Below are 15,165 nucleotides of genomic sequence, written 5' to 3'. Positions count from 1 at the left end.
ACGTATTGAAGGCATTTGTCATGTGATCTCAACAAGTTCACAACAGGCCAAGATTACAAGATTAACTATAGTAAATAAAATACTGCAGCCACTTGAGGTTGTTGCTGATGTAGGGACCAGGCCTATTATTTCACTTAGAATAAAATGTTATTAAAGATTTTTAATAATCTTTGCGTGCCTTGACCAAGATAGCTTGGGCTTCTGTCTAAATGCAGAGGAATGTGGCTAAGAGGACACTCTGATAAGAGAAATCGTAAAGCTGTATCAAAGCTGAACAGTGTAATGTTATATAGCGCAGTTAGCCTCTAGCCAGTGTACAAGTACTGTACATCTGGGCATTATCTTAAAGTCACAGGCCATAGTCAATCATACAAAGGTAGATCCTCCAATGAGTGATAAACAGGATATGTACAAGAATTATACCTGATAGGATCTCAGCAAATCGCCATATTGTATCTTAAATGTAAGGGCCCAACTCATTTTTTGCTTGTTAGCCTACTGACTCTTCTAATCTTTCCAACTAAATTGGCTATCTGACTTTTCTAACCACGTAACTGCAAGCAGTCCAAGTCAAGACTTTTCTCCAAGAAGCCAGAACAAGAGAGTGAGTCAGTAAAGTACAGAATTCTGTCGGAGATATTCTCTCTGAAAAAGAAGAAATCTTCTGTTCGCAAACCCATTGTTATTTTCGCCTGACCAACAAAATAAGACAGTTAGATTCTTTCTTTTTGTTAACATCCAGAATATCCAAGCATATTCTGAACACAGCTACAGCTAGGACGAACCAAGTTCCCGTTTTGTCTACTTTTGTAGACAAACTGTGCACAGACTGAAGTCAGGAATGTGCTACTTCGGCAGAACTGTGTAATTCCAACACAAGATGCTTAGCAAAGCAAGGCAAAACTCCTTCTCTCTCCTCCGTCTGCACCAGGACTCTCCCGCACAGAACATCTGCAAATCAGACCACAGATCAATTCAACCAAGCTCTGTCTTAGCAGCGGGACATTTAACTCACTGAGGACATGTTGTCAATGGATTTTTTTAGTATAAACCTCATTAATCATATTATAATTCTCAACAGTTCAAGTGTTATTCCAAATGCACGTTTGATGTTTAGTTCACAATAGTAAATGCATATTTACTCGTATCTGAGAATAAAGTGATTTAATCATATGAGACTAATAGAACCTACGAACTAGACTGTAACATGTTATAGTGGATGTGTATTTCAGCTCTGAAGTTATTACTGTAGCTCTGATCTTTGTAGTTCCTGAGCAAACAATCAGACATTTGTTTCACAGCTGATTGTTTCATTGATATATATTCAATTACATTTGTTGTTTACTATGTCTGTTTTGGTTTTATATCAATAAATAATATATTGTATATTTAGAATCTGTGCATGTGACTGTAAATGATTTGATTGGTTACTAAAAGTCATCAATAACTCTCACAATTTACTGTTACAATATGTGATTGTTATAGTAAATTAAAATCTCATTTCATCTAAACTGACAAGGTTCAGGGAGATAAGTAATCACTGTGATCTGATCACAGTTACAGTATTACATGTGTCATCCATATCAAGCTGTGGCACATTAAATGAAAACTAACACCAGGACTTAATAATCATAATAACCATTTCTTTCTTGTAGAAATGTCTTCTCAAGGATGAGGCACTGCAGCATTTCCAGACGGACAAGAATTTCTGATTGCATTGATGCGTGAATGAATAGACACAATGTATCAGGCAACTTAAGTAACAGGGTTTCCAAGAGTAGCTGTGATGGCAAGGGATTCGAACCCTGCCTTCAATAAAAGAAGTTTAAGACTTATTTTCATGACCTGCCACTCCACACCAACCAGGGTAAGTGAGGTGAGCAGATTTTGATGAAACCACCAGTCACTTAAACCAACCAAACCTGCCAGAAGATGCTGATCCTCCAGCATTCTGGAAGGAATAACAAATCAAGTTCCACCTCTTAGGCCAACTGGTCTCCAAGTATTTCACCAAAACTGCTTGATCAGCTCCTGTATTCTTTTACTGTGACAGCAAAATATTAAGGCCTCTGTGGTGTAATCTGAGAGGCGCAAAAACCTAACAACTTGGAATTATCCAGTATACTTCTGATAATGTTCATGGAGGAATGTATAATAAGACTCAGTACAAATAGTACAAAGTAATATTTCAATATGGTAAACTGTATACAAAATATATATTTTCTAAGACAAGCAAGGTAAATCTGTCATTGATGTATTCATATTGCTTAGGTATCACTTGTATATTGTACCATTGAATATACTGACAACGTTATTTTTGTACTATCTTGTTCCATAGTATTATCTCAGATACACAAATATACATTGTCAAATGAATTATGGGAATTAATACTGATTTCCTATTACTGAAAGGTTGAACAATAAAAACAGACTTCTAATCTGCTTTTTTCAAATGTAAAGTCAAAGACACCAATCCCACAGACATTTGTCTCACCTATGATTATTAGGGCTTATCGTTGTGAGTTTAGGACATTATTGCTAACTCTTGTCAGTAAAATGGGCATATAATGTATGTCTTACAAGGAACGTCTTTCAGGGTCATGGTATACACCAAAAGAAGAATTAAAAGTTATTTGAGACAGTTCACACTGGTCTGCACTGTGAAACACCAAGAGATAATTAAAAATATGTTTTATTATGCACAGAGAGTACAATATGAATAATATAATGTAAATTATCATACCGCTGTGTGAGAAGAGCTGCAATAATAGGAAGAACATACACATTTTATGAACGTGAGTTATTTTATTTACTTAAATAATTTCAAAGGCAGGAATTGCATTTCAGTCTTTACGAGAAGACATTCTGCGCTGTTACTGTGAATCCTTTGCAAGATTATAGCCTTTCAGACACAAACTTTTGGTTCAATAAACTCAATAATAAATTTGATGAAAAATATTCTAAGCAAGAAACACTGCAGGGCCAAAAAAAATAAAGACCTTAAACTTTAGCGCATCTTGCTTTTCTAACGCATGAGCGCATATTGTATTGAAAATGGTGACGCAACCAGGGGAAATATCTTTCCCAAAAGGGGCACCAATTTCCTGCCTTATCCCCACACCAATAGCTACAGTGCTTTCAATCCACTTTTTGCTGTTGTCAGCCCCTGGAACTTTCTGTACTGCACCCACTTTCTGCAAAGTACAGAAAAAATGTTCTGGGCTTTATGCACTGTAACGTCTGCATCTCAGCAGGCTGCATGCCTCATTTGCTTCGAATTATATTTCCTGGTGAGAAGCCTGTGTGCTTAAGAGTAATTCTGTCTAAATGGCACTGTTAGTGTAGGGATAGGAGAGTTTTCTTTTTGCTAACAAAAAGGAGAAGTAGACTAACTGTCAATGGTGATCAAAGGTTGCTATCTGGAGATATCGTGACTTATAAAGCTTTTGAAGGTAGATTAAACGCCTTTGTGTGCAGATCTGCTTTTCAGGATGCTTTGTCATACTGCAATACACTGGGTGCAAGTGTCTTTTTTTTCTCAGATCACTTAAAACAAGCAAAAATGCTTAACAAATACTGTATATCAAAGCCAATTGCCACTGTGATGTATTAAGTCCTTGCACCACACTGTCACTCTGTGCACACAAACTACTAAAGCAATGCTTTATTTACGTTCCCTTACTGCAGGGGATTGGGCTGGCACACAGAGTCAATACCAGCCTGTTGTTTTAAGTGATGTTTATTGATTGAAGTTTTAGCTAAGCACACAGTAGTACTACCTGGAAATCAAGGATAACAGTGGAAGGAGTAGCACAGGTGAAACAGAAACACAGTGATTCTCTTCAGAATTTTAACAAGCCCTAGTCTCCCCCTGCTTAGTCCTTATCACACGCCCCTACAGACAGACATTAAAAACCACCTCACTCAGTGCCTGCTGAACCAATGCAAAACAACAAGCCTCTAAGAGATAAGATCACTTTATTAGCCATATACAATTTCTTGCATTAGGAATTTGTCTTTTCACATACCCCAGCTTGCTCTCCATGAGACACACCATTTATACAGTGCCCCTGGAGCAGCTGGGGTTAAGGGCCTTGCTCAGGGGCCCAACGGAGTAGGATTCCTCTGCCAGCCGCAGGATTTGAACCAGCAACCTTCCAGCCACAGGCGCAGATCCTTAGCCACAGTGCCACCGCTCTACCACTGCCTTGAATGAATTCATAAGAAAGTTTGGCTAACTTTACTTGCTGCCCTAACATCACCAATCCCAAAGACAATTCCTTATCTTGTAACAAAATAATTGCAAAAACATTTCTGAATCCATCAAGGAAGGGATACTTCTGTCAGATGCAATTTTCACCACTCAATATTTAAAGATTTTGGTTGTGCTTTAAAGTAAAAGGGCAACAATATTGTATAACAATTGACAATGATGTGCCTGTCAACAGATTGTTTCTTGTTCTTTGATTACTTATTGAAAAATTATGTGTCAAATGTTTCCTGCCTGTTCCTGTTTCTTTTTTATTTTTCATACTTTTTACTGTGTGAGTAAAAATAGCTTCTGTGAAGGTACAGTATCTGAGACATCTAATGATTGGGAAACTTGGAAACAAAATAGTGTTGTGCAAAGCTGGGAAAAAAATCTTTTGAAGACAGTGACAGTGAAAATGTGTCAAGTAGGGAAGTTGCATTCCATGTGATAATTTTAATTTTTATAATTGATTTGATATAATTTAATCTGTGTTGTTTTGTGACTTTGATGTATATTCAATGAGGATTCAAAAAGCAGCAAGTACAAAAGTTTAGACATTTTAAAACATCTGATGTCTAGCCGTCAGACCATTGTAAAAACATTCAAAACCACAACCCAGAAGACCCTAAAGCAGTTAAGTTAAAATTAAACTAGCAAATGGGGGTTTTACAATAAGCTAGCAGTTAGTAATACCAATTACTGTTCCAATCACTCTCTTACTAACCAGCACTTTAATGTTCTAGTTTACCTGGATCCCATAGTTGTGTTTAAAAACACAGCCTGCTTATTCCTTAGTAAACCATCATCATGTCCTGATTCTACAAACACAACACTATCATCGAACATAGCCTGCAGGTTTACTCATTCTGCAATTGTGTTTCTTTAACACCAGCACACACTGAAATAATAACAGTGCATTCTGTGTCTCTGGTTCTTTCATCTTCTTTGTTTGTCAGTTAAGATCCCCTTCTGTATTTCCCTTTAAATCAATTCTAATCTGTTTTATTATGAGCCTGTGCTCATTTAACATTCACATTTCTCCTTTTTTTGGAAACAAAGTAAAACAAAGTTCTTCACTCCTTCAGCTGCCTCACTCCTTCAGATTTATCTGTAGGTGGATTGGCCTCAAACTAAGTTTGTTGTTTTTATTTTTGCAAATAGTACAGTATTTCAATTTTGTCCCATGGCAAGTGTGAACAATCAAGGCTTCTAGGGAAGCATTAGTACAAGGTATATGCATTCACTTCCATTTTGAGGCAACTTTAAAAAGTGATTTTGTTTCAAAGCATCTGGTGCACAAGGGGCCATCTGGAGACCTGAGTGGAGTTGAGTGCGTGTTGGTGAGCCTGTGCATTTGTGAGGGGCTGAGTGACATTAGTGCTTATGTACTGCTTCAGGATGTTTGAATTGATACAATATTCCTCACAAATCCCACAGCATCTGAGTTGAAATTCAACCTGATGCGAACACTGCAAGTCTTCTCAACTCCTATCACCTGATAGCTTCTCAAGCCCTCAATCATGCATTATTCAGACTCTAACGCACATACAGTATGCAGTCCAATCTTCACTCCAGAAGGGCCTTTGCAAAAACACAGCTTCACCACCCCCAAGCGATCAGCATGCTTGCAAGTCACCCATTATTTTCAACTCTGGTACAGTATCTCCGCAGATGGCATTTTATAGCCACTCTGTCATTCTGGGACCCTGGGAGAGCTGATACTGCATTAAGAGAGTCAGTGAGGTAAAGACAGGTTCTCGACTCAGTATGCACAACATGCTTGCAGAACTATATGGCACCGGCAGTCACTGAGCTACCAATGAATTTTTCCCCAAAATGGAAAGAGCACTGAGAGGAGATGAGAGCTAAGAATGATATCGACCCAGTCATCAAATCCAACCTTACAAATGATCAAAAAAGCAAAAATAAAAAATTCTCTAGCATTATCAAGGTGTACAACTTAACATACAACAAAATTAAGTCTACTATATAATCCGTATATCTATCAGCCCCTGTCCCAGAAGGCCACTGTATTCACCTCTGTGTGTGCAGTTGTACACAGAAATTCACACAGATGAAGCACGTCAATCTGCCAGCTGTCAGGAACAGTTACAATATATTTTATGACACGAGTTACAATTGAGAGCAGACCCCCAGGCAGGCTGATTTCAGAAGCTGATCAAGCCATTTCTTGAAAGAACATGGGGAGGCAGTACCCACGACCACTGCTCCGTGTGTAATTCCATTTCTGCTACTGTGCTAAATCCTTTCCTTCTAAGTGCCATTCCCCTGCGGGGACAGAGCTGCTTGACAGGTGCCCATGTGGCAAGGCTCGCTTCCTGGGGTGTTAGTGCTGCAGTGGTGCCTACCTGCGTGCTCAGGCTGGCGCCTTCGATGACAGTGACCCTGTTGCCACAGCTGGCCCACACTGAGTCCTCCAAGGCCAGCAGGGTGCGAATGGGCTCCGTACCAACGCTCACCTGTCGACAGGACCCTGGGTCCCACAGCTCCTCTGCACACAAACCAAAGATAAAACGACATTCATTCATCTGGAGATTTACGGTTCAAGATACAGTACTTTATTGTACAAGTGCCCTGGGATTTCCAAATTTTTGTTTCTCCTACCAAATTAAATTTAAAAAATGAAAGGAGTTGTCCTTACTGAACAATCACCAAAGCAATAGGTGATATTTTAGGGTGCCCAAGTGGCATACTGTATAACCCTCCCAGTACTGTGATTCAGGAGAAGATTGAAAGGCACCATTAAAATAAGACAATTGAGCTTGTAAATTGCTCACATCCTGATTGTCATCACTTAATTAATGTGTGCAGCAAACAAGTCACACTGATCAGCTCAGGTGGGTAGCTGCGTCAGCATGCGTAGTCTGCAAAGGAACAAGTAATAGGTTTATTCCATGCTGAAAAAAGAGAGAAAAACACAATGTTTCGGCTGTGAAGCCTTCTTCAGGTGTGAGCTAATCAGCTGTTCACTTTTCCTACCACTGATCGCACCAAACTAACAGTTGATCACTGTGACTCATTAATTCCTTAGGTCAGTTTATTGATGAATGATTATTAATGAACAGAAGATAAATTCCAGCTCTCAAGTAATACTGCAGAATACAGCAGAAAGAAAACTTTAATACCTACTGTACAAATCAATTTGACCCTGTATGATCATTTGTATTCCATAACCCAAATACTTCAGAGTGATTTTGTGCCACATCATTAAGTAAAAATGCAAATTTTAGTGAAGATGTAGTAGTTAATGTACAGTATGTTCTTGTTGCTTTCCTTTTAAGAGCAAGTTTAATATCTCCTCCTGTTTCAAAGTTTCCTGGGGATTGTGTGGCCATATGCTCCCCCTGCAAATGCTGAGTGACTGACTGACTAGATGCCCACGCCTTCACCTTCATGGCAGTCTGCACATGCAGGTTTCTGAACAATGCAATCAAGGTGTGGAGGAAAAGGGTTTTCATGTTCTGTGTATAGATATACAGCTCCCTGGCTCTCTGAGAATTGCTAGGGTATACATTAAGGAAGTAGATGTCCATATGAAAGTTACCTTGCACTATGTACTGTAAGGAGGGCTGAAGCATTTCAGAAAAATGAAAACTGGGAAAAACATTGAATATAATGCCATCTTACCAAACCAGAATCATTTTTACCACACTCTTTTATCCTGATAAAAATAGGCTCCCATATAGGCCAATACAAAACGCTGTTACCTACTAAACAGGATATCTGTTTGTTTAATTAGAAAACCTGCATTCTGCAGTACTTTGCAACATTATTCTATTTTTCTACATTGAAATGAAAATAAAGCCCTCCGACAGTGCCCTCGTAGAATTTTTTTAAGTTGTCTTTGTATAAATTATTTTGTTCAGTGTCAGAAAATGAAAATGACCTTTTTCTACTCTTTTTTAAACGATAGTCACTGGGCAAAAAACATTGTGAGGTACATTACATAAGCCTTTGCTTCACAACGTGTTAATGGAACAGAATTAGGAAGGAAGTGCAGTGAGCCTTTTAATTAACATTTTGAGTTGTTTACTTCTGCTTTTGAAACATTAATAGCTTTCCACTGCTTTGTGATTTTCCCATGTTAATTGCCCAGCCTAATTTAAATGTCAGTCTTCTTTCCTTTAAAATTGCAAGTTGTACAAACTGGCTCCTACAATTCACGCTTCAAAAACTTCTATCAGACTGACTATAGAGATTTCCTATAATGTTCCCAACAAGGCAAACCAGGCTCAATTGCCTTTTAAAATACTAAAACAAAAACTGTAAACTTTGGATACAATTCAAGTCACCCTGGATAAGGGTATTTACAAAAAAAAATAAACAAATACATGCATGAATACAAAAGGGTGTCATAATAATAACAACAGGATTAATATCTAATCCTACATCTTGAATACCATTTAATCAAAGAACATATGATTGTGTGATCACATTTGTACTCACAGTTTTATGGGTAAAATGCATGGGGGGAATAGCGCACAATATAATTTTACTAACAACTTAATTGAACAAGGAAAACGGTTCATGCAAATTGTTGTCTTCTTTGAGGTGGGCACAGTTGGTATAATTCACTGCTGTCAAGTATGGGCAGGCTGTGCTTAGCTTTCTGGGGCTGCTATTCATGACAGACTCTGTTTTCATTTGAAAGACATTGGTGTGAGTGCACAAATCAGGTATCCTCAGTTCAACAGGCAGTTTGAAAGGGATCGTTGTTAGACTGGATTATGTTTCACACAGCAGGTGATACTTGATTATTGTCTGATGTTTGAACATGTTTCACTTTATATAAAATAAGAAATAAAAATCCCATCAATGACATTGCCTACTGTACATAATAGAGCCAGGTGCTCTTCAAATCAGATTTTAAAGGGCCCACATTTATTTATTGCTTATGTTTTGTTAATAATACTTCACAGGGTGATTAAAAATAATAAAGGCAAAAATATTTCTAAGAAACATTTTTTATAAAAATTCTCATATATTTTATATCGCATTTACTCTAAGCAATTATAACAAATTGTATACAAAACCTAATTTGCAAAGACATGCAATGGAGAAATTTAGATGTGAAATTTGGGAAAAAAAACCCTGTGAAGCCAGGTATGGAAGACTTGCATCATTTTTCAGTTTCATTTTCATAATTCTCTGATGCAGGTCATTCTGTTCCACTCTATCTGAGATATGTTTACTGATATATCACTAAATTTATAAAGGGAATATTTAGCTACCATTGTATGTTGTTTTCCCATGCTTTTGTAAGTGTATTCATTTTATGATTTTTCTGTGAAGGACTGAAAACCCACTTTTACAGCACTCAATACAGTCCTGTCACGGACTTTGGGATGTACTCTGGGATTCCCTACCACCTACGCCTGATTATATGAAAAATACCATCGCTGTGATTCTCTTTCCCTTTAATATTTTTCCTGGGCACCATGTAAGAGCTAAGCATTAACCTGTTTGACATTGCGCCAGAATCAATCTGAGATTATGTTGTAAGATAACCAGCAGCCAAGTGAAGTGAAAATTATTGATATGGCACTCTTTCACGTTCTGAACCTCTCATTCTGAATCAATCCCAGATCAACTCAAAAATGCTATAGCTGCTTTACATCCCCCCAAGCCAACAAACTGCTATGAATAAACTCCCACCATAAGTGAGAAGTAACACCAGACTCACTTTATCATGAATGAAGATATTCTAGTGCTCCAGCTTACTTCTCTTGCCTAGAGATGTGGCAGCTCAATTGGAAAACCATTTCACAAAGCACTTCTTTAAAAATCCATCTACAGTAGTTTAGACTGAAGACAAGTTCATACACATCAACACCTAGATAAACTTCACGACAAAAGTTCCTAAACCCTGTAACATTGGAAGGATTACCGGTTAAATCAGAATATTACAGGCGGCACTGAGGCGCAGGGGTTGGTATAACTGCCTCACAGCGCTGGGGCCCTGGGTTCAATTCCTGGGGTGCTATCTCTGTGGAGTTTGTATGTTCTCCCTGTGTTCGTGTGGGTGTCCTCTGGGGGCTCCAGTTTCCTCCTCCAGCCCAAAGACTGGTGGCTGGAAAAACTAGCTGTGGTGTGAGTGTGTGCATGTCTGTTTCCGTGTGTGCCCTGCGACTGGAAGAGATCGCTGTCTCGTCCAGGGTGTACCCTGCCTTGCGCCTGTTGCTGGCTGGCATAGGGTCCAGCTCTCCTGTCTTGGATAAAGCAGTTAGAAAATAAATGGAGAACTGGAAAACCCAAAATAAAAAGAGACAAACTCACCACCACTCTTACGGCTATAAACAGCTACCGTCCCATCTATCAGCCCAGCAAACAGGAAGTTGGCAGAATGTTTCAGGCACAGAACTGGACACCTCTCTGGGCTATGGAAGATCAGCAAGCACTGGGCGGCTGTGTCCACACTGCCATAAATGAGGATGCTGGGAATAGGAATTTCAAAGAAGACTGTTGAAGAGGCATGTTTCTGCATGACTAAACTACTTTAGTTAGCAAAACTAACTGAAACATGAGAAACGTTTAGGGTACCACATTCTCAGTCTTCACTAAAACAAAGTATCAGCTTGTTTGGATGTTTTAATTTGAAGAGTTAATGAAAATGAAATTGTTATTTCCATTGATTTTAAAAAGATATATGTTATTTATATTAATGAGGTAAGCTTTCTTAAGATATTTTCCAAAAAAACATTTCAAGGCAGTGCTTGATGAGGCAAAGCTTCATTATGCCATAATTTATAAGATTCATTGATTAACAATTGCTTAAAAACTCCCTCTACTTCCATATACTCCAAATCATATTTCAGTGCTGAATATATTTCAAATAAATGTTAACACGAAGTAGAATAACTTGCCAACAAACATTATTAATGTTGTATTTTTTGTATTCAGCATATGGGTTTGTGAACAGAACGGCTATTGGCAGCGATTTGTTTTTTTCTGTGCTTGCAGTTTCAATTTTTCTACTTCTGGCAGCGGTTTTTGCCTCTCGCTAAGCTTTTAAAATACATAACTCGGCAAGATATTGTCAGAACAACTTCATAATGCTTCAAAGTGATTATTGATGAATCTGCAATGTAGACAGTTTCTTCAGTCTTTCTCCTCTGCAACCCTGGCTGCCATCATGCTAACTTAGATTAACATGTGCTGGCTGCACGCATGCAGAAATCGGAAATATCTGGCAGTCCAACAAGATACAGTGCGTTTTATCTGTGAAAGCTGACAGCTTTAGAAAGCAAGCTTGATTGCTTCTGTTTCGCTCAAATATTGAGAATCGCGCTGTTGCCGAGTGCCCTCTGGTTGTTGTAACTGAAGTGTTAGCAGTGTTAATGACACAAATACCATTACAGTCCTGCTCCCTTTCATGCTGAAACAGTAATGTAAAAAAAACAGTAAAAAGTAACGGCTTTTAAGGTACAGTTCTTTGTTATTCATTCATGAAGTCTATATTTGGTATATGTATTTTGTATCTTTGGTCCTTTGTGATTTGTGACGATGAGCTTCAAGCTCATGCTTAGTTGCTACTGGTTATGTGCTATATACAGTAAAAAGACATATGGAAAACAAGCTTGCATGTCAGTCCCTTGGCAGGCCGTGCCCAGGTTAGAGTAGGAATGCAAGCCTGGGAGGTGGGAGTGAGGAGCAGATGTTCTGCAGCGAGAGGTTTGTAAGATCGCTCACCTGCCATCCCTCAGGCCTGTGCAGATGGTGTTTCCCACCCCGCTCATCCGCTCGCCGGCCCCGGGCTCAGCGTCCTCCGGAGGGCTGGGCTCAGTCACGTACTCCAGGCACAGGACCGGCGCCCCCACCTGGAAGGACTTGACCGCCCGCGGCGTGGGTCTGTTCAGGGAGAAGATGTCCACCTGGCCTTGATTCGAGTCACTCCCACTGGCCACCTGCATGCAGGGAGAGAGAGAGGGGGGGGAAACACACTGCACTTATGATCTGTTAAACACTGCCACTAGCAGGTTTTAGCATCTGATACTGTGCACTTTACTGCTGCAATTTAATTTACAGTATGCTTGGAACACAATTATCTTCCATTTTATTGCAATTTTGTTTCCTATGTGCTGCTGTTTTTCCTTTCTAATTCATAGTTCTAGCTATAACTACTTCCTAAGAAAACACTTTGTTGGACAGTAAATGAGAAAAAGCTGAAATGCCTAAGTCCAGCCACCAGACAAATTGTAACATGAGATGCAACAGATTAAGCACATAACCCATTGCTTCAAATGTTTTTTTTACTTGTGATCATCCATCAAAGAAGACATTAAAGAGTAAATCATTTCCATTCTGATTTGATTATCACGCGTATGACATCGTGGCTGTTGTGGAGTTTGTATGTACATAGAATGAGAAACCCAGTTTAAAAGTATTAAGGTCTGAGTCCAGCCCTGGGCAAAAGGGAGCACTTTTGTCATCAATAGTGTATTTCTAGTGCATGTACACAATACAGTGGCAAGAGAAGAGAATATACACTGTAGGCTGAAAGCATCTTAATATTCAGGCTAGAAAAGTGATTTGCAGAAATCAAGGCTTCAGGGCATCAATATTGCTTTTCCAAGACACTTTTCAGATCATTCAGATTCAATTATGTTACAAGAAAAAGATGGATTTTTGAATTTGCCATAAAATACAATGCAACATTACTTTTGTTACCTGTGACCTACAGAAATATAATAATTGGAGTACAAAGGAAATAAGTGCAAAGGTACAGGTTTAAAACTTCTTCAATATTCAAAAAGACCAAAAGACTCTTATAAAGTATGACGTAGTTTGCAATACCAACATCTCTTAGAACTTATGTCAATATCATGCCATGTGGACCACAGAAAGGGGTTGTACCCAATATCTTCGTAAACTATGTTTTTTGAAAGGGACTGACTGATACATTCATATTGGCAAACTAAAATAAAATATTGTTAATATTTAGAGAACAGTACTAAATTCAGCAGAGTTGGGGAACAGGTCCCAGAAACCCCATTACTAAGAGCTGAGAGAGGATTTTAATTCTGTGCTTATCTTTGGTGAGATGTGTTCAGGCCTTCCAAGGATTTTCTCTCTGGACTCAGGCTCTCCTCAGACCTCAGTCTGGGATTCACTGCTATACAAGACGAGCAATTTTCTAGGCCACATAAATTATTTCAGAATCTGAGTGTATTGTGTTAGCGCTGGGTGAATTTGACATGGGAGGCAGGTCCGTTGAATGAAGAAGCTTCCAAATATAGTCACTGCTCTGTCATCATTTACATGTGATCATGCACTAGCTTCGCAAACTGTCAATGCACAGGGTCAGGGATTATTGAAGGTATCAGATACAAAGGGATTTACAGGCAGGGTGACGCCTCTGCAGGGAGTCACAGGTAGAACCAGACAAGTCTTGTAGTGGCTGAGTTTGAACAGAGAACATGAAAACCCTTTTTTCCCTCCCTGTTGCACATTGTTGCTCAATGACAACATTCTCTCACAGAGGCGCAGACAGGACGGTATCATCACTGCATGTTACAGAAGATTTCTGCTGCTCAGAGAGGTTTACCATCATCATCAGCATGGCTGGTGGTTTTATCCAACCATATACAGTATATGGAGGGTTTAATTACTTATTTGTCATTTTATATGCAAATTTGGATAACCACTTACAGTATACTGTTATGTTTTCTGGATATTGATTCTGGCAATATGGGTAATGTAACTTGCTGAAGAGTACAGCAGCAGAGTCCACCCTGGGATTTTAAGTGCTCTACACTGCCACTTTGGTATGTTAGAAATTGTCAGAATTTCTTACTAACTCAGATTCTGTAATTGATCCATCTGATCATTTAAGCAGGTCCTCCCAAGATTAATATTGCCATACTACAGCCAGCCAGTCTGAAGATTAAAAAATCTATTCACCAGGTACAATCTTTCATATGCCTGGTGTACTGTGCTGTAGCGCAGGAGATGAGCCACAAATCCACCATCAGCTCGTGCTGTAGTGAGTCATCACCCTGCACAGTTTTACATTAAAAAATAAAAAAAATTCACATGATAAATAAAAGTGATCCATAGCTTCTCCAGTCTATTTTGAGGTTTAATAAAACTAGAATCAAGCATTAATCTTTATCCTTGCAAAAAACAAGACAGTAGGCTCATTGCATTTTGATACAATTCCCATTGGAATGGACTTTTTACAGTGCTTCTCAAATCATGACATTTATGTAATCACCCTTTTTGTAGGAAATGGCATTTTTACATTTCTCGATTACTCCAGATGGCAGCACAGTAGTGCAGTGGTTAGCATTGCTGCCTTGCAGTGCTGGAGCCCTGGGTTCAATTTGTGGGGTGCTGTCTGTGTGGAGTTTGTATGAGCTTTCTGAGTTCATGTGGGTTTCCTCCAAGTGATTCAGTTTCCACCCACAGTCAGAAGACATACTGGTAGGTTAAGTGGGTTCTAGGAAAATTGGCCCTGGTGCCAGTGTGTGCCCTGCATTGGACTGGCGTCCCATCCAGGTTGTACCCTGACTTGTGCCCATTGCTTGCGGGGTTAGGCTCAGGCTCCCCCATGTCCACGTTTTGGATAAAGTGGACAGAAAATAGATGAGCAAACTGGATGGATGAATTACTCCAGATTCCAGAATCTCCAGTTACAGCTATCTGCATTTTTTTTTATTCAAAAGTGCTAGCTACACTAGATAGCTGTAATTTTAATGGCTAAGGGATTCCTGCTGTCTCCACTTACTGAGCTGTGCAGCCTTATGAGAAACCCAGACACCTTCATATGTGTAATAGTAAGTATGTATTGTAGGCTGATGTTGGTACCAAGCACAATGCACTTGAGCCTCTGCTGCTTTCTAAAGAGCCGCTCTGTCAAGTTTGTTCTTCTGTTGGCAAAGGAATGAAGGCTT

General features: G+C 39.1%; 1 protein-coding gene across 6 annotated transcripts in view; it reads right to left on the bottom strand.

The window, feature by feature from the left end:
* The window catches only part of LOC148817499 (rho guanine nucleotide exchange factor 10-like protein), a 136,793-nt gene that overhangs the window by 15,726 nt on the left and 105,902 nt on the right, over positions 1-15,165 (bottom strand). For all 6 annotated transcript variants that reach the window (XM_088937853.1, XM_088937852.1, XM_088937854.1 and 3 more), the window contains 3 exons: positions 11,963-12,177; positions 10,550-10,707; positions 6,622-6,764 (listed from right to left, as the gene is read on the bottom strand). In XM_088937853.1, the coding sequence (XP_088793979.1) occupies positions 6,622-6,764; positions 10,550-10,707; positions 11,963-12,177 (516 nt within the window). The remainder of the gene's footprint in view (positions 1-6,621; positions 6,765-10,549; positions 10,708-11,962; positions 12,178-15,165) is intronic.

Source organism: Atractosteus spatula, chromosome 20 (assembly GCF_055471065.1).
Source record: "Atractosteus spatula isolate fAtrSpa1 chromosome 20, fAtrSpa1.hap1, whole genome shotgun sequence".
Lineage (NCBI taxonomy): Eukaryota > Metazoa > Chordata > Actinopteri > Semionotiformes > Lepisosteidae > Atractosteus > Atractosteus spatula.
This window is presented reverse-complemented; position numbering and strand designations above follow the sequence as displayed.